We start from the raw sequence: 25,152 nt of genomic DNA on the forward strand, positions 1-25,152 counted from the left end.
CAGCCTCGTTGATCAGATCCTGATCCAACGGGAGGCCTGGCCAAGGACAGGGCCGCGGGGGCGTTGACCCCCGATACACCCTCCAGGTAGATACCATATTTTAATGATTTTTTATCATTCTCAGCAACTCTTTCGTACAGAAATTTACTCTTCTCCGCAATTTATTTCTCTATCACATCTATACAAATTACATTTTGGAATATAGTTTTCACTGTCCAAAAGGACGCTAATGTCTTTTGTTTTGTTTTTTGTAGAAGCTTCAAACATTACATTTGTCTTTGTAAAGAGACGACTTAAGTCAGGAACTTATTAATCTGGGTTTCTTGGCTTCGAATATTGACCAGCAGAACAAGTGAGTTGATTTATTGAGTACCGGTGGTGAGAGCGGTTCAGTACCGGTGGTGAGAGCGGTTCAGTACCGGTGGTGAGAGCGGTTCAGTACCGGTGGTGAGAGCGGTTCAGTACCGGTGGTGAGAGCGGTTCAGTACCGGTGGTGAGAGTGGTTCAGTACCGGTGGTGAGAGTGGTTCAGTACCGGTGGTGAGAGCGGTTCAGTACCGGTGGTGAGAGCGGTTCAGTACCGGTGGTGAGAGCGGTTCAGTACCGGTGGTGAGAGCAGTTCAGTACCGGTGGTGAGAGCGGTTCAGTACCGGTGGTGAGAGCGGTTCAGTACCGGTGGTGAGAGCGGTTCAGTACCGGTGGTGAGAGCAGTTCAGTACCGGTGGTGAGAGCGGTTCAGTACCGGTGGTGAGAGCGGTTCAGTACCGGTGGTGAGAGCGGTTCAGTACCGGTGGTGAGAGCAGTTCAGTACCGGTGGTGAGAGCGGTTCAGTACCGGTGGTGAGAGCGGTTCAGTACCGGTGGTGAGAGCGGTTCAGTACCGGTGGTGAGAGTGGTTCAGTACCGGTGGTGAGAGTGGTTCAGTACCGGTGGTGAGAGCGGTTCAGTACCGGTGGTGAGAGCGGTTCAGTACCGGTGGTGAGAGCAGTTCAGTACCGGTGGTGAGAGTGGTTCAGTACCGGTGGTGAGAGCGGTTCAGTACCGGTGGTGAGAGCAGTTCAGTACCGGTGGTGAGAGCAGTTCAGTACCGGTGGTGAGAGCGGTTCAGTACCGGTGGTGAGAGCGGTTCAGTACCGGTGGTGAGAGCGGTTCAGTACCGGTGGTGAGAGCGGTTCAGTACCGGTGGTGAGAGCGGTTCAGTACCGGTGGTGAGAGCGGTTCAGTACCGGTGGTGAGAGCGGTTCAGTACCGGTGGTGAGAGCAGTTCAGTACCGGTGGTGAGAGCGGTTCAGTACCGGTGGTGAGAGTGGTTCAGTACCGGTGGTGAGAGTGGTTCAGTACCGGTGGTGAGAGTGGTTCAGTACCGGTGGTGAGAGTGGTTCAGTACCGGTGGTGAGAGCGGTTCAGTACCGGTGGTGAGAGTGGTTCAGGTGACACTCGTCTAGACACATCTTGTTAGTTCTCCTCTACGGAACCTTCCATCTTAGTGTATGTTAGTTGGTATTCTTCCACCCAGTGTCAGGTGACCATTGTTATGATGAATCACACACTGGCAACACCTGGGTATCTTTACCGAGGAAACGTTTCGCCACACAGTGGCTTCATCAGTCCAATACAAAGAAGAATGGTGAAGATCAGAAGGAGTTTGAGGTAATCAATCCCTCAGCCTGGAGTCGATGTTATCTCTTCCGAGTCTCTGACTGTTGTTTCTCTTTTGTTTTTTTAGTTTCACGACTAAAACTAAACTTTCCTACCTTTTACAGAAAGATAAACAGAGAATCTAGATATATAACATTACTTTTCCTCTGAGATTTTACATTCTCGGGTTGGTAGAAAATACATTTTTTCCGAGCGACATTTTTCCTTCATCTGAATGTTGAAAAGATTTCTTTGACTGTGGTTAATAACATCATTGTGTATTTCCGTGACATAATAGTTATATAGTATTTTTTGTTGTTGACACAATTTGAGACGTCTTGAGTTTGTGTGCTGACAGACAGTTGGTGCTGACATATACTGTGGGTGCTGACACATACTGTGGGTGCTGACACATACTGTGGGTGCTGACACATACTGTTGGTGCTGACACACACTGTGGGTGCTGACACGCACTGTGACACATACTGTGGGTGCTGACTCACATACTGTGGGTGGTGACACACACACTGTGGGTGCTGACACATGCTCTGGGTGCTGACACACACACTGTGGGTGCTGACACATGCTGTGGGTGCTGACACACTGTGGGTGCTGACACACACATTGTAGGTGCTGACACACACACTGTGGGTGCTGACACACACACTGTGGGTGCTGACACACTGTGGGTGCTGACACTGTGGGTGCTGACACTGTGGGTACTGACACACACAGTGGGTACTGACACACACACTGTGGGTGCTGACACACACACTGTGGGTGCTGACACACACACTGTGGGTGCTGACACACACACTGTGGGTGCTGACACACACACTGTGGGTGCTGACACACACACTGTGGGTGCTGACACACACACTGTGGGTGCTGACACACACACTGTGGGTGCTGACACACACACTGTGGGTGCTGACACACTGTGGGTGCTGACACACTGTGGGTGCTGACACACTGTGGGTGCTGACACACTGTGGGTGCTGACACACACACTGTGGGTGCTGACACACACACTGTGGGTGCTGACACACTGTGGGTGCTGACACACTGTGGGTGCTGACACACACTGTGGGTGCTGACACACACACACACACTGTGGGTGCTGACACACTGTGGGTGCTGACACACACACTGTGGGTGCTGACACACACACTGTGGGTGCTGACACACACACTGTGGGTGCTGACACACACACTGTGTGTGCCGATGCCTTCATCTCCACAGGTTTCTCTCTCATTTTTTTCCTGACTTTTAGCTACATCTTCTTCCAAGCACTTTAACTAGTTATGGTATTTCGTTTGTGTGTGTGTGTGTGTGTGTGTGTGTGTGTGTGTGTGTGTGTGTGTGTGTGTGTGTGTACTCACCTAGTTGAGGTTGCAGGGGTCGAGTCCTGTGTGTGTGTGTGTGTGTGTGTGTGTGTGTGTGTGTGTGTGTGTGTGTCAGACATCGTGGAGGTGCCACACCTGTGGGTGTCAGGCAGAACTGTTGCACCATTAATGAAGATTGCTTACGGCTTGAAGGGGGGGGGGGGCGTGGAGGGGGAAGAGGGTTGCATGGATGGGGGAGGGGGCTGAAGTATGGGGAGAAGGTGAATGAGGAAGGGTGGAGAGGGTAGTCAACAGCACCACCCTGGATTCACTAACATGGTGATGTATCCCTGGCTGCTGCTGTTGCTGTTCCTACTTAGCTGCTCCTGCTGTTGTTGCAGGGTGGACGGACGGACGGACAAACGGACCGCTCTGTTGATACATGATTATCTTATCCAAACAGACAGGTTAATAGAGAGGTACAAACGGGAGAAGTCAGCCCAGGTAAATCATCACACCACTAGTGTACGCTTGCAACAATCATCACACCACTAGTGTACGCTTGCAACAATTATCACACTACTAGTGTACGCTTGCAACAATCATCACACCACTAGTGTACGCTTGCAACAATCATCACACTACTAGTGTACGCTTGCAACAATTAACAGGGATACCAAAATTTGAAGCACCAGTTAATAGGGATACCAGTGTTAGAACAGCAATCTTAGGAACAAGGCGGCCCCTATACAAGCCCCACCCAAACAGTAGGGGCCCCCACAGCAAGAGGACATTGTGGGGCTCTAAACTAGACCCCTGGGACAACTGTGGAAGGCCCATAGCAAAAGCAATTCCAGTGTTATAAATGGTAGGTTAACATGGATATCAGTGTTAGAAGTGGTAGGTTAACATGTTACGGTGTTATTCACATGAGAATTACAACAAGGTGGATGAGGAGGAATATCCTGTCCTTACCTAAGGTAAACAATGTGTGTGTGTGTGTGTGTGTGTGTGTGTGTGTGTGTGTGTGTGTGTTTTGGGCGACTGTAAGTACCTCTTGCCCAAAGATGGCAGGCTCTTCCTGGTTGCAGTGTGCCCACGCCCGCACTCCGCCCCTCCCTCTCTCTATCTCCCTCCTTCCCTCCCCCTCTCTCTCTCTCTCTCTCTCTCTCTCTCTCTGCCTGCCACACCTGTCACACACACACACACCTACCTCCTGCGGTGTTGCAGGTGTGTTTATGTACTCACCTACTTGTAGTTGCAGGGGTCGATTCATACATAGCTCCTGGCCCCTCCTCGTCGCTACTAGGTCCACTCTCTTCCTTCTCCATGAGCTGTATCGAACCTCTTCTTAAAACTTTGTATGGATCCTGCCTCCACTACATCACTTTCCCAATTGTTCCACTTCATGACAACACTATGACTGAAGAAACACTTCCTAACATCCCTGTGACTCGCCTGAGTTTTCAGCTTCCAGCTGTGACCCCTTGTTGCTGTGTCCCATCTCTGAAACATTGTGTGTGTGTGTGTGTGTGTGTGTGTGTGTGTGTGTGTGTGTGTGTGTGTGTGTCAGAGGCCACAGTGACTCACTTTCTGAATCCCTTGCCACACCTGTTGATCACCCTCCACCTGTTGATAACAGTACACCTGATCACCCTACTGCTAGTGAGCCCTGGATATACTGATCTTTGTGACCCTGAATGTACAGGTGTTAATGACCCTTTGACGTACAGATGTCAGTGGCCCTGGATGCTGCCGCCAGCTGTCTCCTGACGTGGGTGGCAGGTTAGAGGTGATGGTCACACTAGATCCATGTATTGTTCCTTCATCACACCCGCTTCCATCCTAACAGCCTCCATCCCAGCATCCTTCTTTGTCTCTCACTCGTGTGATAAGTAGATGAAACACATTTTTGAAGAATAGGCTAAACCTTGGCCCCCTTCCTCTCTCTCTCGTTATATATATATATATATATATATATATATATATATATATATATATATATATATATATATATATATATATATATATATATATATATATATATATATATATATTCGTGTGATTACATCCTTAGTTTCCATTTCCCGTGTGGGAACCATCCTCGGAGAAGGTAATTCCTACGTAATAGTAACTCCAGGTCTGCTGGAACGAAATCTTTGAAGATTGTTGTAGCTGTTGACCTCGTACACGTGGAACGCTGGACGATATCCTCATCCTCGTGCTGAAGTCTGTCAACTTAGGTTGGCAGACTTCAGCACGTTTGAAATCCATCCCGTGTGGTGGAGTGCGACGTGGGTAGAAACAGCTTCTGTTCCCACTTACAGAATAGCGCAGCTCTACATTGTGGTTGTATCCAGTGTTATTAAGAGAAAAGAGGTAGTGATTGTGGGGAGTTGGTGTGGATCATCTGCTGCCTGCCAGCCACGCTCCAGCAAGGTCATCTCTGGTGAAAGTTGTGACCCCAGGTCCACCTCCATTCCCGTGTATGATTACCCATTTATAGTTACAGGAGCAGACACATGTGCAACGGTTAGGCATCTTTATTCCAAAATATTTCGCCTACACAGTAGGCGTCTTTAGTCGAGTACAGAGGAGTTGGCAGAAGCAGTAGAGATGTAAAGACGATGTAATTAGTCCATCACATCTATGTTCCCTCTAGCTAATGTACGTCTATACACATCTATACTCCCTCTAGCTACTCTACGTCTATACATATCGACACAACCTCTTCTACCCTATTGTATTTTCTACAAACTAATTATATGCTAATTGACATAATTTTCTGAGTAATTACATTAATGTTAACATTTTTTCCCTGGTCAGGTTCAGGCGGAGCGACAAGGAGCCGTCCACCAGCGTTCACTATGGGCAGTCGTCATGAACCAAAGTTAGATAAAGCTGGCCCAGGACCTGGCCAGTATAACGTGACTGGTCTCTCCAATAAGGGTAGGTTACTCTCCTGCTCAGTCGTACTCACCTAGTTGTGTTTGCAGGGGTCGATTCATGGCTCCTAGCCCGGTTTTACTGTATATTTGCTGAAATTCATTGAATCTTAAGCCAGCTAACCTTCAGATAAGTAATTAACACAAAAATAGAGGAACACTGCAGCAGGCCTACTGGCCCATGCCTGGCAGGTCGTTTTCAAATCTAAACTCACGAAGACACATGTGCAACAGTCAGGTATCTTTATTGCTGAAATGTTTCACCTACACAGTAGGCTTCTTCAGTCAAATACAGAGGCAGCAGGTGTAGTAGTGAAATGAAGATGTAATCAGTCCATCAACCTTGGAGAAACAGTATTTGAGGTGGTCAGTCCCTCAGCCTGGATGAGAGTTCAGTTCCACGGTCTGAAACGATATCGATTCAAAGTTAATGAACTGATTACATCATCATTCCACTACTACACCTACTGCCTTTGTATGTGACTGAAGTAGTCTACTGTGTAGGTGAAACATTGCAGCAATAACATACCTAACTGTTGCACATGTGTCTTAATCATCAACTTATCCGTATTTTATACCATTTCAAACAAAGTTTTATGTGTTACATTTATCCCTTCAGAGGGTTTATCACTGCATGTAGCCTTGACTGTGTGGTTTATCACTGCATGTAGCCTTGACTGTGTGGTTTATCACTGCATGTAGCCTTGACTGTGTGGTTTATCACTGCATGTAGCCTTGACTGTGTGGTTTATCACTGCATGTAGCCTTGACTGTGTGGTTTATCACTGCATGTAGCCTTGACTGTGTGGTTTATCACTGTATGTAGCCTTGACTGTGTGGTTTATTACTGCATGTAGCCTTGACTGTGTGGTTTATCACTGCATGTAGCCTTGACTGTGTGGTTTATCACTGCATGTAGCCTTGACTGTGTGGTTTATCACTGCATGTAGCCTTGACTGTGTGGTTTATCACTGCATGTAGCCTTGACTGTGTGGTTTATCACTGTATGTAGCCTTGACTGTGTGGTTTATTACTGCATGTAGCCTTGACTGTGTGGTTTATCACTGCATGTAGCCTTGACTGTGTGGTTTATCACTGCATGTAGCCTTGACTGTGTGGTTTATCACTGCATGTAGCCTTGACTGTGTGGTTTATCACTGTATGTAGCCTTGACTGTGTGGTTTATTACTGCATGTAGCCTTGACTGTGTGGTTTATCACTGCATGTAGCCTTGACTGTGTGGTTTATCACTGTATGTAGCCTTGACTGTGTGGTTTATTACTGCATGTAGCCTTGACTGTGTGGTTTATCACTGCATGTAGCCTTGACTGTGTGGTTTATCACTGTATGTAGCCTTGACTGTGTGGTTTATCACTGTATGTAGCCTTGACTGTGTGGTTTATCACTGCATGTAGCCTTGACTGTGTGGTTTATCACTGCATGTAGCCTTGACTGTGTGGTTTATCACTGCATGTAGCCTTGACTGTGTGGTTTATCACTGCATGTAGCCTTGACTGTGTGGTTTATCACTGCATGTAGCCTTGACTGTGTGGTTTATCACTGCATGTAGCCTTGACTGTGTGGTTTATCACTGTATGTAGCCTTGACTGTGTGGTTTATCACTGCATGTAGCCTTGACTGTGTGGTTTATCACTGTATGTAGCCTTGACTGTGTGGTTTATCACTGTATGTAGCCTTGACTGTGTGGTTTATCACTGCATGTAGCCTTGACTGTGTGGTTTATCACTGCATGTAGCCTTGACTGTGTGGTTTATCACTGCATGTAGCCTTGACTGTGTGGTTTATCACTGCATGTAGCCTTGACTGTGTGGTTTATCACTGCATGTAGCCTTGACTGTGTGGTTTATCACTGTATGTAGCCTTGACTGTGTGGTTTATCACTGCATGTAGCCTTGACTGTGTGGTTTATCACTGTATGTAGCCTTGACTGTGTGGTTTATCACTGTATGTAGCCTTGACTGTGTGGTTTATCACTGCATGTAGCCTTGACTGTGTGGTTTATCACTGCATGTAGCCTTGACTGTGTGGTTTATCACTGCATGTAGCCTTGACTGTGTGGTTTATCACTGCATGTAGCCTTGACTGTGTGGTTTATCACTGCATGTAGCCTTGACTGTGTGGTTTATCACTGCGTGTAGCCTTGACTGTGTGGTTTATCACTGCATGTAGCCTTGACTGTGTGGTTTATCACTGCATGTAGCCTTGACTGTGTGGTTTATCACTGCATGTAGCCTTGACTGTGTGGTTTATCACTGCATGTAGCCTTGACTGTGTGGTTTATCACTGCATGTAGCCTTGACTGTGTGGTTTATCACTGCATGTAGCCTTGACTGTGTGGTTTATCACTGCATGTAGCCTTGACTGTGTGGTTTATCACTGCATGTAGCCTTGACTGTGTGGTTTATCACTGCGTGTAGCCTTGACTGTGTGGTTTATCACTGCATGTAGCCTTGACTGTGTGGTTTATCACTGCATGTAGCCTTGACTGTGTGGTTTATCACTGCGTGTAGCCTTGACTGTGTGGTTTATCACTGCGTGTAGCCTTGACTGTGTGGTTTATCACTGCATGTAGCCTTGACTGTGTGGTTTATCACTGCATGTAGCCTTGACTGTGTGGTTTATCACTGCATGTAGCCTTGACTGTGTGGTTTATCACTGCATGTAGCCTTGAATGTGTGGTTTATCACTGCGTGTAGCCTTGACTGTGTGGTTTATCACTGCATGTAGCCTTGACTGTGTGGTTTATCACTGCATGTAGCCTTGACTGTGTGGTTTATCACTGCATGTAGCCTTGACTGTGTGGTTTATCACTGCATGTAGCCTTGACTGTGTGGTTTATCACTGCATGTAGCCTTGACTGTATTGTTTATCACTGCATGTAGCCTTGACTGTGTGGTTTATCACTGCATGTAGCCTTGACTGTGTGGTTTATCACTGCATGTAGCCTTGACTGTGTGGTTTATCACTGCATGTAGCCTTGACTGTGTGGTTTATCACTGCATGTAGCCTTGACTGTGTGGTTTATCACTGCATGTAGCCTTGACTGTGTGGTTTATCACTGCATGTAGCCTTGACTGTGTGGTTTATCACTGCATGTAGCCTTGACTGTGTGGTTTATCACTGCATGTAGCCTTGACTGTGTGGTTTATCACTGCATGTAGCCTTGACTGTGTGGTTTATCACTGCATGTAGCCTTGACTGTGTGGTTTATCACTGCATGTAGCCTTGACTGTGTGGTTTATCACTGCATGTAGCCTTGACTGTGTGGTTTATCACTGCATGTAGCCTTGACTGTATGGTTTGTGTTCAGGTAAGGACGAACCAGTAGCGGCCTCCATGCACATCAAACCTAAGGACCCAAAGATGTATGTCACTCCGGCACCGTGTGACTATTCTCCGGACAAAGCTGAAGCCAAAGTGAGCGAGGGTTCTCCAAGCTTCTCCTTCGGCGTCAAGACTGAAGACGGTAAACCTTCGGACGCTCCGGGTGGGTTTCAGCATGTGATGTAAATGGTTTAAAAAACATTTATGAATCTTTACTGAGGAAACGTTTCGTCAGCCAGTGGCTTCTTCAGTCCAATACTGTGAAGAACGGTGAAAGAAGTGAAAGAGTTTGAGGTAATTAGTCCCTCAGCCTTGAGTCGATATAATTAGTCCATCAATCTCTTCAATATTGATGGACTGATTACATCAATTCAAGGGTGAGGGACTGATTACCTCAAACTCCTGTTCTTCACCATTCTCCTTTGTATGGACTGATGAAGCCACTGTGTGGCGAAACGTTTCCTCAACAAAGATACCCAAGTGTTGCACATTTCTACATTATTAAAATATTTATACTGTGTTTGGAAAATTATAAGTTCTTTATATGAAATACTTTTGGTATTTGCTAGAAGAAGCATTTCTAGCCTATAAATAATCTGTGTTAAGATATTGAGGAGATAAATGATAATTGAAGTAATTGATAAATATATTAAAAATAATTTGGGGTTACACTTGTGAGAAGTGTCACTAGTACGTTAAGAGACCATACAATAAGTGTCAGGGGCCCGAGACTGTTCAACTGCCTCCCAGCATACATAAGGGGGATTACCAACAGACCCCTGGCAGTCTTCAAGCTGGCACTGGACAAGCACCTAAAGTCGGTTCCTGATCAGCCGGGCTGTGGCTCGTACGTTGGTTTGCGTGCAGCCAGCAGTAACAGCCTGGTTGATCAGGCTCTGATACACCAGGAGGCCTGGTCACAGACCGGGCCGCGGGGGCGTTGACCCCCGGAACTCTCTCCAGGTAAAACTCCAGAAGTGTTTAGACACTGTCACACTAGTCTGGTGCACCAGAATGAATCATGTGTTGCTAGCCGTACGATGAACAATTATGTATAATAATTTGACTAAGTGAATGCTTGACATTATATTGTAAGGGTTGTCAGCGTCTCCTGTGCAGTTTTCCCTACACTGACAAGCCTTTATAACCCGGGGCTCAGTAGGATAGGCTTTGTAACGAAGGCAATTTTTATCCAATTTGCAGAAAATAGTGTGCCCAACAAGCACTTGCTGCCCATGGTACTGCCAGTAGCAATCGTTGCATAAACAATCGTCTGATAGATGACTGTTATATGGGGAAACACTGGTAGCATTGTCATGACTCGAGACAGCGTAGTGACACAACATACAGTGATGCTGGTCACAGACACTGGAGTGTATCTGATGGCTGCTCTAGTAATTAGTCTTAGCAAGGATAGGAAACCTACAGCACGTGAACCTGTTCACAGGTTCACGTGCTAGCTATAGTTATTAATTAGCCATGTGACAATAAGGAACATCTTGTATAATAAACGTATTTAGAAAGTTGTACATGTATGGTATACAGTACTGAATGGAAGGATTGGTGGTAAAAATAGAATAAGGTGGAAGGAGTTTGTGTACATACAAATGTGTGGACACGCATATAAATGAAAAAAGTTATAACAGGTGTTTATATGGAGAGGCTATTGATTACCTTGCTAATTATGGAAGATGGCAAACAGGACGTAGACTGTCTCTTTTAAAGATTGTAATCGCTAAGTAGTGAGCAGCAAACCACTTTTGTCTACTTTTAAGTTATGTATAACTTATCATTTTTTTTCCACAGCTCCAAACAGCTACAACATCCCGTCCTTGCTGGGCTCCACCAAGGAGGGCTCCAAGCACTCAGCTCCAAGCTTCAGCATGTCTTCCCGCCCTCCTCCTGAGGAAGACAAGATGAAGGTGCCAGGTCCTGGTTCTTATAATGAATCCACAGTAGACAAGTATAAGACTATCAAGAGTCCCAGCTTCAGCATGGGTCAGCGTACTACCATTCCCTCGGATCATACCATGAAGCCTGGACCGGGAGCACACTGCCCTGAAAAGGTATTGTCTTCAAATTTATTGAGGTAGTATTGTCATTCAGTTACTGCACAGTATGATAGATAGTATAGCCCAAAACACCATTTAAAATTAATTTATAATAAAAAGATCGTCTATAAAAGGTTTGTTTTGCTTAATTTAGTAAGGTACGAAATGCATTTTGCAAGCTTAAAATGAGACACAACTTGCACATAACGCTTGGCACTACTCTCCGGCACTCTGCACTGCATGTAACTTTCGTGTTCAGTATCAGCCCTCCGGTCCCAAGTTCACCATGGCTCCCAGACCTGCTGACGAAGTGGACAAAATGAACATCCCAGGCCCAGGCACTTACAACTCTGGTGATCTTGATAAGTGCAGAGAGAAAACGCCAGCCTTTACTATGTCCCCAAAGACCAGCTTGCCCACCGATAACGGTCCAAAGCCTGCGCCAAATGCTTACTCTCCAGAGAAGGTGGGTAGCTAGTTACATGGTATACTGTACCAAAAATGATAGGGACCTTATTCCTGCTAGTTCAGAACTGGTGGGTACAAGGAGATAAAGAGCACATAGAGTGAAAGAAAATATTTTATTACACTGTAGGAACTTCACTACATAGGAAGGGCAACACAGCAGAGTGCGTGGTGGGAGTAAGAGATTCTGGGTTCTCAAATACAGTGTTGCTCATCGATAAGAAAAAATGTAAACATATTCTTGATTTTTTTTTTTTTTTTGAAAGCAGGAAGCAGAGAAGTGTGTTTTCAGTAGGAATGCACATCAGGCATAACACTGAGGTAAAGCTCTCGTAACTGGTACTACTCAATAAGCAACGTTGATCAGGCCCTTATCCACCATGAGACCTGGTCTCAGACCGGGCCGAGGGGGCGTTGACCCCCGAAACCCTCTCCACGTAAACTCCAGGTAAACATATAAGAGGAAGAAGGTGTATAACTCAGCAACAATACACTCATTAATGAGTCTTACAATATAGATTATACAACAGTGTGAGTGAGGAACTATACACTAAGAATACACATTAATGGACATGAAGAAATACTACATAAACTGTCCCCAAATTTAAAGGATTTCCAGTACACTGACTTTAATTTTCCAACATTCTAACTGATAGTTAACTTGCGTAGAAATTGAAAGTTAACAGGATTTCCTTCAGAATGTGTTGAAGGCATTTTTCCAGAGCCGAGATCTCTCTCGTTCCTGGTCATTCTTCCCCATGAACGTCAACATTAACCAGATTAGACCCAAACTTACAGAGATGTGATCCGTGAGATTCGACACAAACCCAAATCTGAAACAAAATTAAGTCCACAATTTTGTATCATTAGCGGATTTTAGAAGAGTTGTATTTTTTAGAAAATTATTAGTGTGTGTGTGTGTGTGTGTGTGTGTGTGTGTGTACTCACCTAGTTGTGGTTGCAGGGGTCGATTCACAGTTACTGGCCCCGTCTCTTCACTGGTCGCTACTAGGTCACTCTTCCTGCTCCATTAGCTTTATCATACCTCTTCTTAAAGCTATGTATGGATCCTGCCTCCACTACATCGCTTCCCAGACTATTTCACTTCCTGAAAACTCTGTGACTGAAGAAATACTTCCTGACATCCCTATGTATGTATGTGCATGTTTATATATATATATATATATATATATATATATATATATATATATATATATATATATATATATATATATATATATATATATATAGTGTGTGTGTGTGTACTCACCTAATTGTGGTTGCAGGGGTCGAGACTCAGCTCCTGGCCCCGCCTCTTCACTGATCGTTACTGGGTCCTCTCTCTGCTTCCTGAGCTTTGTCATACCTCTTCTTAAAACTATGTATGGTTCCTGCCTCCACTACTTCACTTGCTAGGCTATTCCACTTGCTGACTGAAGAAATACTTCCTAACGTCCCTGTGACTCGTCTGAGTCTTCAGCTTCCAGTTGTGACCCCTTGTCCCTGTGTCCCCTCTCTGGAACATCCTATCTCTGTCCACCTTACCTTGTCTATTCCCCGCAGTATCTTGTATGTCGTTATGTCTCCCCTGACCCTTCTGTCCTCCAGTGTCGTCAGTCCGATTTCCCTTAACCTTTCCTCGCACGACATTCCCTTGAGCTCTGGGACTAGCCTTGTTGCAAACCTTTGTACTTTCTCTAACTTCTTGACGTGCTTGACCAGGTGTGGGTTCCAGACTGGTGCTGCATACTCCAGTATGGGCCTAACATACACAGTGTACAGTGTCTTGAACGATTCCTTATTAAGGTATCGGAACGCTATTCTCAGGTTTGCCAGGCGCCCGTATGCTGCAGCAGTTATTTGGTTGATGTGTGCCTCCGGTGATGTGCTCGGTGTTATGGTCACCCCAAGGTCTTTCTCCCTGAGTGAGGTCTGTAGTCTTTGTCCACCTAGCCTATACTCTGTCTGCGGTCTTCTTTGCCCCTCCCCAATCTTCATGACTTTGCATTTGGCTGGATTGAATTCGAGAAGCCAGTTACTGGACCACATGTCCAGCCTGTCCAGGTCTCTTTGCAGTCCTGCCTCATCCTCGTCCGATTTAATTCTTCTCATCAACTTCACGTCATCTGCGAACAGGGACACTTCAGAGTCTATTCCCTCCATCATGTTGTTCACATATATCAAAAATAGCACTGGTCCTAGAACTGACCCCTGTGGGACCCCGCTCGTCACAGGCGCCCACTGTGATACCTCTTCACGTACCATGACTCGTTGCTGCCTCCCTGTCAGGTATTCCCTTATCCATTGCAGTGCCCTCCCTTTTACATGCGCCTGATCCTCCAGCTTCTGCACTAATCTCTTGTGGGGAACTGTGTCAAAGGCCTTCCTGCAGTCTAGGAAAACGCAATCTACCCACCCCTCTCTCTCGTGTCTTACTTCTGTTACCTTGTCATAAAACTCCAGGAGGTTTGTGATACAGGATTTGCCTTCCATGAACCCATGCTGGTTTTCATTTATAATCTTGTTCCTTTCCAGGTGTTCGACCACTCTCCTCCTGATAATCTTCTCCATGACTTTGCACACAATGCATGTCAGAGACACAGGTCTGTAGTTTAGTGCCTCGTTTCTGTTTCCTTTCTTAAATATGGGGACTGCATTAGCTGTCTTCCATTTCTCAGGTAGTTGCCCAGTTTCAAGGGATGTGTTGAAGATTGTGGTTAGAGGCACGCACAACATCTCTGCTCCTTCTCTAAGGACCCATGGGGAGATGTTGTCCGGTCCCATCGCCTTTGAGGTGTCAAGGTCACTTAAGAGCTTCTTCACCTCCTCCTCAGTTGTTCGTATGTCATCCAACACTTGTTGGTATATTCCCTCTTGATGTTCCCTTCTGTGCTGTCTTCCCACAGCCCTTCCTGTCTACTGTAAAAAACCCCTTAAATCTCCTGTTCAGCTCCTCACATACCTCCTGATCATTTCTTGTGAGTTCTCCACCTTCTGTCCTTAATCTGATCACCTGGTCTTTGACTGTTGTCTTCCTCCTGATGTGGCTATACAACAGTTTCGGGTCAGTCTTTATTCTCGATGCTATGTCATTTTCATACTGTCGCTGGGCCTCCCTCCTTACCTGTGCATACTCATTCCTGGCTCTGCGACTGATCTCCCTATTTTCGTGTGTTCTCTGCCTTCTGTACTTTTTCCATTCTCTATTGCACTTTGTTTTTGCCTCCTTACACCGTCGGGTAAACCAGGGGCTCGAGTGTGTGTGTGTGTGTGTGTGTGTGTGTGTGTGTGTGTGTGTGTGTGTGTGTGTGTGTGTGTGTGTATTCATTATGGGCTAGAATGGCACACTAGTAATACACAAATAACCCGCACATAGAAGAGAGGAGCTTACGACGGGTTATTTGTGTATCGTTTCAGTCACGGTATTGTGCCTTTTTTATTTACACACTAGTGATCATACAATTGCGCAATTACGTATGAAAGTCAGGCAGTATATATTATGGTGTATCGTTATTCTACTTAAGGAGAAGCGCTAAATCCGTATGGGTCATTCGACACGAGGAGTAATGGAGGTTCCATCCTCCTCCCGCTAGCTGCGGCCGGGCTGGCGACCGGGCTGGTGACCGGGGAACTTGAGTGTCTGGTAGGCCAGTAGACCAGTCTTAAAAAAAAAAAAAACATTGTACGGGCGTGGATTGAACCCGCGGTGAGTGAGTCATAAAACTCTAGACCGACACGTTAGCCACTGGATCAGTTGACTACAATAAGATCATCCAACTACGTATATTTATACGCCATAGTTTTACTTTAGTTTATTATGTTTATTATGCATCTCATACCCATCCTGTGGGTGGTAGTCACAAGATTACAGAGGTACATAATGGGTCCAGTGACTGGACCGCAAAGTTATGATAGCTGAACTAGTTAACAGCATGGTGACCGGACCATGATTCAGAACTTCCCTCTCGCTGGTTTAAAAACCATTTGCATCCGGATGGTCAGTGGCGACGCCAAGGAGGGGCTAAGGGAGCTGAAGCCCCCAAAACTTCCCTCAACCCTAATTCAAAACAAGTCTGGCAGCCACCCTCCCCTGCCGCTTCCAGCCAGACAGTCACCTGAGTGTAGTAAACCGTGGCGCTGCCGCTGCTGGTGGTCGGTATAAACAGTGAACACTAACATGTCCGCTTGATCTTCACCAGCATCAAGACTCTTGACAGGCAAGAGTCGTGAAGACTTACCCCCCCCCCTTAAGGGAGGTTCCTTGACGCTGGATCTGTGCTCCAGTTCCCTAAATTAAGCCTGAATATCTTTCATCCCCTCCCCCTCACAGGCGCTGTATAATCCTACAGGTTTAGCGCTTCCCTATTATAATAATGAAGCAAGTACCAAGATACCAAGGGCACTAATAGTGCCAAGGGTGCCAAGGACTTCGTGGGCTCATAGGAAAAGGAGGGACGTGATAACCGTTAAGTATAAAATTATAACAGTATATAAACACACACGAAGACTTGTCAGCGCCGTCGCCACGAAAAACACAAGAAGCCACAGGTGTGAAACTGAGAAAAATAATGTTTGTAAATTGTGGTAAACTGTTGGAATGATATGTACGAGGAGGCAGTATGTGGTATAACCACCACAAACATAATTACCACTATATTAATAATAATAAATAATATTTTCAAACATACATTAATATTAGTGGCAGGTTAACTGTGCATTCCTTATAAATAGAAGCATATAAATATGGATAACTGTATGACCCTTGTAGGTTTAGCGCTTCTTTTGATTATAATAAATATGGATAGATGTACATTAGCTGTGTTCTTGTAGCTTCAAATAGGTAATAACACTGGTGACTGCTCAAAGACTGTACAGTAACTCAGACTCCTGCCAGCAACTCTCACCCTGTATCCCATCACAAGACGAAGCCAGACTCAAGTATGTCCAGCTTCTCGTATGCCACAAATATTCTATTTAAAAGATTGGCAGATATTTCTCGTCTCACACCTAGTCCTAATATTGAATCTGTGATTAGATTTATCAATCTCCTTCAACTGGGAGTAGGTCCTTCTTTCACTGCTAGGATGGTCTCAAGGTTTTCGTGGATGTGTCTCCGACTCGAGTACATCCTGTGACGTGTTATATTGAAAAACTTGTACCCAGTCCTTATTCACCAGCCAGTAGGTGTTACTGAGAGACTGTAGAGTTGCTAGGGTGATGCAGCAGGTAAGCAGTTGCTAGGGTGATGCAGCAGGTAAGCAGTTGCTAGGGTGAGGCAGCAAGTAAGCAGTTGCTAGGGCGATGAAGCAGGTAAGCAGTTGCTAGGGTGATGCAGCAGGTAAGCAGTTGCTAGGGTGAGGCAGCAGGTAAGCAGTTGCTAGGGTGATGCAGCAGGTAAGCAGTCGCTAGGGTGATGCAGCAGGTAAGCAGTCGCTAGGTTGATGCAGCAGGTAAGCAGTCGCTAGGTTGATGCAGCAAGTAAGCAGTCGCTAGGGTGATGGAGCAGGTAAGCAGTCGCTAGGGTGATCCAGCAAGTAAGCAGTCGCTAGGGTGATGCAGCAGGTAAGCAGTCGCTAGGGTGAGGCAGCAGGTAAGCAGTCGCTAGGGTGAGGCAGCAGGTAAGCAGTCGCTAGGGAGCAGGCAGGTAGAAACATCACAGTTTCTCTGGTGTTATTATCAAGAAGGAAAGTTATTCATTCATAACAGATGCTCTTGTTTGATGGAGGTTTGTTACAGTCTTCAAAACTTGTAATTTATATGCACATTACCTGTCTCATTTGAGATATAATTAGTTCCTAATATTTGGCACTGTACTCCCCGGCACTCTGCACTGCATGTAACTTTCGTGTTCAGTATCAGCCCTCCGGTCCCAAGTTCACCATGGCTCCCAGACCTGCTGACGAAGTGGACAAAATGAACATCCCAGGCCCAGGCACTTACAACTCTGGTGATCTTGATAAGTGCAAAGAGAAAACGCCAGCCTTTACTATGTCCCCAAAGACCAGCTTGCCCACCGATAACAGTCCAAAGCCTGCGCCAAATGCTTACTCTCCAGAGAAGGTGAGTAGTGGGCCAGAGGGTATTAGGTGGCAGAAAATAAGGGATCTTTGACCTTAGTGTTTAGAATTACATAACAATATAGACATAAACCAAATAACTGCACAACAAGCGCATCAGGGACTACACTGTCTTGTTCAAGAGCGAGAATAGTATTAGGTATGACATGTATGAATTTAAACACACTGAGGAATTGAAGATCATACAACTGAAAGTACAGAGCTAACCGCAGAAGAGTTGAATAAAATGAAATAATTAGGCAAAACACATGGTATTATGAGTACAATTGAGATCTGAAAAGGAATAAGGTATAATGGAAATTTTTTAATTCAAAACATAAACATAACTGCAAGGCAATAAGGTATCAAACAAAAGAAACCATAGAGTCAAGGATCGACACTACAAGAACCACACATAACTAGGGTGAGGAACACGGGAATCATACAGTACCAAGAGTCAAAACTAACAGCATAGGGAGCACATAACACTAGGGGTGGAGAATAGTAGTAGTATAGGGACCACACAACATTGGGTGAAGAACTACCCCAGGAGTGAGAACCAACACCATGGAGAACACACAACCCCAGGAGTGAGAACCAACACCATGGAGAACACACAGCCCCAGGGGTGAGAACCAACACCATGGAGACCGCACAATCCCAGGGGTGAGAACCAACACCATGGAGACCACACAACCCCAGAGGTGAGAACCAACACCATGGAGACCACACAACCCCAGGGGTGAGAACCAACACCATGGAGACCACACAACCCCAGAGGTGAGAACCAACACCATGGAGACCACACAACCCCATGGGTGAGAACCAACACCATGGAGACCACACAACCCCAGGGGTGAGAACCAACACCATGGAGACCACACAACCCCAGGGGTGAGAACCAACACCATGGAGACCACACAACCCCAGGGGTGAGAGCCAACACCATGGAGACCACACAACCCCAGGGGTGAGAACCATACCATGGAGACCACACAACCCCAGGGGTGAGAACCAACACCATGGAGACCACACAACCCCAGGAGTGAGAACCAACACCATGGAGACCACACAACCCCAGGGGTGAGAACCAACATCATGGAGACCACAACCCCAGGGGTGAGAACCAACACCATGGAGACCACACAACCCCAGGGGTGAGAACCATCACCATGGAGACCACACAACCCCAGGAGTGAAAACCAACACCATGGAGACCACACAACCCCAGGGGTGAGAACCAACACCATGGAGACCACACAACCCCAGGGGTGAGAACCAACACCATGGAGACCACACAACCCCAGGGGTGAGAACCAACACCATGGAGACCACAACCCCAGGGGTGAGAACCAACACCATGGAGACCACACAACCCCAGGGGTGAGAACCAACACCATGGAGACCACACAACCAAAGGGGTGAGAACCAACACCATGGAGACCACACAACCCCAGGGGTAAGAACCAACACCATGGAGACCACACAACCCCAGGAGTGAGAACCAACACCATGGAGACCACACAACCCCAGGGGTGAGAACCAACATCATGGAGACCACACAACCCCAGGGGTGAGAACCAACACCATGGAGACCACACAACCCCAGGAGTGAGAACCAACACCATGGAGACCACACAACCCCAGGAGTGAAAACCAACACTATGGAGACAACACAACCCCAGGGGTGAGAACCAACACCATGGAGAACACACAATCCCAGGGGTGAGAACCAACACCATGGAGACCACACAACCCCAGGGGTGAGAACCAACACCATGGAGACCACACAACCCCAGGGGTGAGAACCAACACCATGGAGACCACACAACCCCAGGGGTGAGAACCAACATCATGGAGACCACACAACCCCATGGGTGAGAACCAACACCATGGAGACCACACAACCCCAGGGGTGAGAACCAACACCATGGAGACCACACAACCCCAGGGGTGAGAACCAACACCATGGAGACCACACAACCCCAGGGGTGAGAACCAACACCATGGAGAACACACAACCCCAGGAGTGAGAACCAACACCATGGAGACCACACAACCCCAGGGGTGAGAACCAACACCATGGAGACCACACAACCCCAGGGGTGAAAACCAACACCATGGAGACCACACAACCCCAGGGGTGAGAACCAACACCATGGAGAAGACACAACCCCAGGAGTGAGAACCAACACCATGGAGACCACACAACTCCAGGGGTGAGAACCAACGCCATGGAGACCACAGAACGCCAGGGGTGAAAACCAACGCCATGGAGACCACACAACCCCAGGGGTGAGAACCAACACCATGGAGACCACACAACCCCAGGGGTGAGAACCAACACCATGGAGACCACACAACCCCAGGGGTGAGAACCAACACCATGGAGACCACACAACCCCAGGAGTGAAAACCAACACCATGGAGACCACACAACCCCAGGGGTGAGAACCAACACCATGGAGACCACACAACCCCAGGGGTGAGAACCAACACCATGGAGACCACACAACCCCAGGGGTGAGAACCAACACCATGGAGACCACACAACCCCAGGAGTGAGAACCAACACCATGGAGACCACACAATCCCAGGGGTGAGAACCAACACCATGGAGACCACACAACCCCAGAGGTGAGAACCAACACCATGGAAACCACACATCCCCAGGGGTGAGAACCAACACTATGGAGACCACACAACCCCAGGAGTGAGAACCAACACCATGGAGACCACACAACCCCAGGGGTGAGAACCAACACCATGGAGACCACACAACCCCAGGGGTGAAAACCAACACCATGGAAACCACACAACCCCAGGGGTGAGAACCAACACCATGGAGATCACACAACCCCAGGGGCGAAAACCAACACCATGGAGACCACACAACCCCAGGGGTGAGAACCAACACCATGGAGACCACACAACCCCAGGGGTGAGAACCAACACCATGGAGACCACACAACCCCAGGGGTGAGAACCAACACCATGGAGACCACACAACCCCAGGGGTGAGAACCAACACCATGGAGACCACACAACCCCAGGGGTGAGAACCAACACCATGGAGACCACACAACCCCAGGGGTGAGAACCAACACCATGGAGACCACACAACCCCAGGGGTGAGAACCAACACCATGGAGACCACACAACCCCAGGGGTAAAAATGAACAAACCACAACACTAGGAATAAAGACCAGCGATAGGAACACAAAGTTAGATAAAACAAAGAAAACTTGGAACCAGTATAAGAAATACATAATCCCAGAAGTTTAGAGAAGATTCCAACAAAACGATTATAACTTGATAATTATACGAAGATAAGGAAACGGGATAAATGTAACTTCGAAAAGTAAACACGAGAAAGACAGAACCAATCATTATATTTGCGTCTGTTAAAAACAAATTAAAAAAAATACAAGGAATAAAGGATGACAACAAAATCACCGAATTAGAAGAAATGTGAAATAGTGAATATTGGGTCCCATAAAGTGTTTACGACAGTCGTAGCTTAGATACAGCGGATTTACCTCAAATTCAGGATACTGAAATGTCTAGAGAGGAAGCAATGGAGTTACTACAGTACTGTCTGGCTTAGTGCTAACCCCCATGACTATAATAATAGTTACGATACTGTATGCTGGCAAAAAACTGCTGATTAGTAAGTCACTTTCTGACTTGTCCAAAGTGACTCAATCTCGGGAACAATAGTTAAGAAAGGCTGAAGGCACCAGACACTTCCTCACTGACTCATGAGAGGAAAAAACAACACAAGATAACTACTTAAGTCACAATATATGCGTTAGAATAGCTAAAGGTTTCTTAACACTATTAACAGAAGGAAGAAGACGCTACACTTGTAAACTAATAATAATAATAATAATAATAATAATAATAATAATAATAATAATAATAATAATAATTTTCAAGTAAACGGTTTAAGTTTCAGTATAAATAAAAAAAGCCTAGTGATATACAACATTTTGGGCAGACTTTTTAATTACAAATTAAAAAATATATATTAAACTACTTGCAACTTGCAAAATATTTTGTATGAGACAGAAGAGGTGTAATGGAAATTATATATATATATATATATATATATATATATATATATATATATATATATATATATATATATATATATATATATATATATATATATATATATTTGTGTGTGAAGCTCGGGTTGTAAATGCTGCAGCGAGGAGACGGTTGGAGGCAGTGGAGATGTCCTGTCTAAGGGCAATGTGTGGTGTAAATATTATTCAGAAAATTCGGAGTGTGGTAATTAGGAGAAGTTGTGGAGTTAATAAAAGTATTAGTCAGAGGGCTGAAGAGGGGTTGTTGCGGTGGTTTGGTCATTTAGAGAGAATGGATCAAAGTAGAATGACATGGAGAGTGTATAAATCTGTAGGGGAAGGAAGGCGGGGTAGGGGTCGTCCTCGAAAAGGTTGGAGGGAGGGGGTAAAGGAGGTGTTGTGGGCGAGGGGCTTGGACTTCCAGCAAGCGTGCGTGAGCGTGTTAGATAGGAGTGAATGGAGACGAATGGTATTTGGGACTTGACGAGCTGATGGAGTGCGAGCAGGGTAATATTTAGTGAAGGGATTCAGGGAAACCGGTTATTTTATATAGCCGGACTTGAGTCCTGGAAATGGGAAATACAATGCCTGCACTCTAAAGGAGAGGTTCGGGATATTGGCAGTTTTGAGGGATATGTTGTGTATCTTTATACGCATATGCTTCTAAACTGTTGTATTCTGAGCACCTCTGCAAAAACAGTGATTATGTGTGAGGTGAAAGTGTTGAATGGTGATGAAAGTATTTTCTTTTTGGGGATTTTTTTTCTTTTTGGGTCACCCTGCCTCGGTGGGAGACGGCCGACTTGTTTATATATATATATTATAATATATATATATATATATATATATATATATATATATATATATATATATATATATATATATGCAAAACAACCACTCTGAAAGAATAGAGAAATTCCAAGCGCTTTCGTGACTACTCACATTATCAAGGAACTATGAAAGTAAAGCATCCAAGGAAGCTATATAAGGGGTCTGGCCAACACCTCACTATCAGATCCCACAACGGTTAAACACCTGACGCGCGCCGACCCAACTTGGATAGGTCCTTTGCACAACTCACCCACAAACTATTCTACCCAAGAAAATTTAAAAATTATTGTTTGTCCAGTGTATTATTAAATTCTTCCCAAATTCTATTAATTATAAATGGATCTAATTTATATAAACCAAAGGAAATATTCATATTATTGTCAAAACTGCTTTTTATGAAACAAGATTCAATTATATTCCTGTCGACCATGGACTTGCTTGATACTACTTTCTCAACTTTTTGAAAATCAATTGAATGGTTAAAATCTCTTACATGAATAAATAGAGCATTGGAATCTTGTCCAGTTTTAATGCTATATTTATGTTGTTTTAATCTTAGTTCGAGATTTTTACCAGTTTGACCGTAATAAACTTTATCGCAAATTTTACAAGGAATCTTATAGACACATCCATCAGCATTTTGGGGGGAATTCTTTATCAAAAGTTTTTTTACTATATCAAGATTTTTGAATACAACTTTAATATTAAAAGTCTTAAGAAGAGAAGGCATATCAACCAAGTTTTCATGGTAAGGGAGAACCAACATATTTTTAGTTGAATAAGGCTGGTTGTCCCTTTTTGGATTGTAAAAAGTATTTCTAGCAACTTTAAAAGATTTATCAATTACATTTCTTGGGTATTTTAAATCATTACCTATTTCATAAATTTTGGATATTTCCTCATCTATGAACTCAGGACTACAAATTCGTAAAGCTCTCAAAAACATTGATGAGAAAACAGACAGTTTGACTCTATCTTGATGCGAGGAATAATAGTGGACATAGGAACAGTTATTTGTAGGTTTTCTGTAAATTTTAAATTTGAATTCATTATTACCCTTAATAATTAAAACATCTAGAAAAGGCAATGAGTTATTTTCTTCAAACTCAACAGTAAATACAGAAAATAACTCATTGCCTTTTCTAGATGTTTTAATTATTAAGGGTAATAATGAATTCAAATTTAAAATTTACAGAAAACCTACAAATAACTGTTCCTATGTCCACTATTATTCCTCGCATCAAGATAGAGTCAAACTGTCTGTTTTCTCATCAATGTTTTTGAGAGCTTTACGAATTTGTAGTCCTGAGTTCATAGATGAGGAAATATCCAAAATTTATGAAATAGGTAATGATTTAAAATACCCAAGAAATGTAATTGATAAATCTTTTAAAGTTGCTAGAAATACTTTTTACAATCCAAAAAGGGACAACCAGCCTTATTCAACTAAAAATATGTTGGTTCTCCCTTACCATGAAAACTTGGTTGATATGCCTTCTCTTCTTAAGACTTTTAATATTAAAGTTGTATTCAAAAATCTTGATATAGTAAAAAAACTTTTGATAAAGAATTCCCCCCAAAATGCTGATGGATGTGTCTATAAGATTCCTTGTAAAATTTGCGATAAAGTTTATTACGGTCAAACTGGTAAAAATCTCGAACTAAGATTAAAACAACATAAATATAGCATTAAAACTGGACAAGATTCCAATGCTCTATTTATTCATGTAAGAGATTTTAACCATTCAATTGATTTTCAAAAAGTTGAGAAAGTAGTATCAAGCAAGTCCATGGTCGACAGGAATATAATTGAATCTTGTTTCATAAAAAGCAGTTTTGACAATAATATGAATATTTCCTTTGGTTTATATAAATTAGATCCATTTATAATTAATAGAATTTGGGAAGAATTTAATAATACACTGGACAAATAATAATTTTTAAATTTTCTTGGGTAGAATAGTTTGTGGGTGAGTTGTGCAAAGGACCTATCCAGTTGGGCCGGCGCGCGTCAGGTGTTTAACCGTTGTGGGATCTGATAGTGAGGTGCTGGCCAGACCCCTTATATAGCTTCCTTGGATGCTTTACTTTCATAGTTCCTTGATAATGTGAGTAGTCACGAAAGCGCTTGGAATTTCTCTATTCTTTCAGAGTGGTTGTTTTGCATATTCTGAAATCACCTGTTTACTGTGATCTTGTTGCATATATATATATATATATATATATATATATATATATATATATATATATATATATATATATATATATATATATATATATATATATAATATGTGTGTGAATAATACGAAATATTTTGCAAATAGTTTAATATATTGGGCGTAGCTCTCCTGTAATTTCAAAATTTTAAATAGGAGTGGGGAGTGAGAAAGGAGAGGATTCTAGGGAT

General features: G+C 44.5%; 1 protein-coding gene across 3 annotated transcripts in view; it reads left to right on the forward strand.

The window, feature by feature from the left end:
* Positions 1–25,152, forward strand: part of LOC128687910 (ciliary microtubule associated protein 1A) — a 118,526-nt gene that overhangs the window by 88,749 nt on the left and 4,625 nt on the right. For all 3 annotated transcript variants that reach the window (XM_053775499.2, XM_053775500.2, XM_053775501.2), the window contains exons 3-7: positions 5,788–5,910; positions 9,238–9,414; positions 11,058–11,317; positions 11,562–11,768; positions 17,621–17,827. In XM_053775499.2, the coding sequence (XP_053631474.1) occupies positions 5,788–5,910; positions 9,238–9,414; positions 11,058–11,317; positions 11,562–11,768; positions 17,621–17,827 (974 nt within the window). The remainder of the gene's footprint in view (positions 1–5,787; positions 5,911–9,237; positions 9,415–11,057; positions 11,318–11,561; positions 11,769–17,620; positions 17,828–25,152) is intronic.

This window comes from Cherax quadricarinatus, chromosome 10 (genome assembly GCF_038502225.1).
Source record: "Cherax quadricarinatus isolate ZL_2023a chromosome 10, ASM3850222v1, whole genome shotgun sequence".
Lineage (NCBI taxonomy): Eukaryota > Metazoa > Arthropoda > Malacostraca > Decapoda > Parastacidae > Cherax > Cherax quadricarinatus.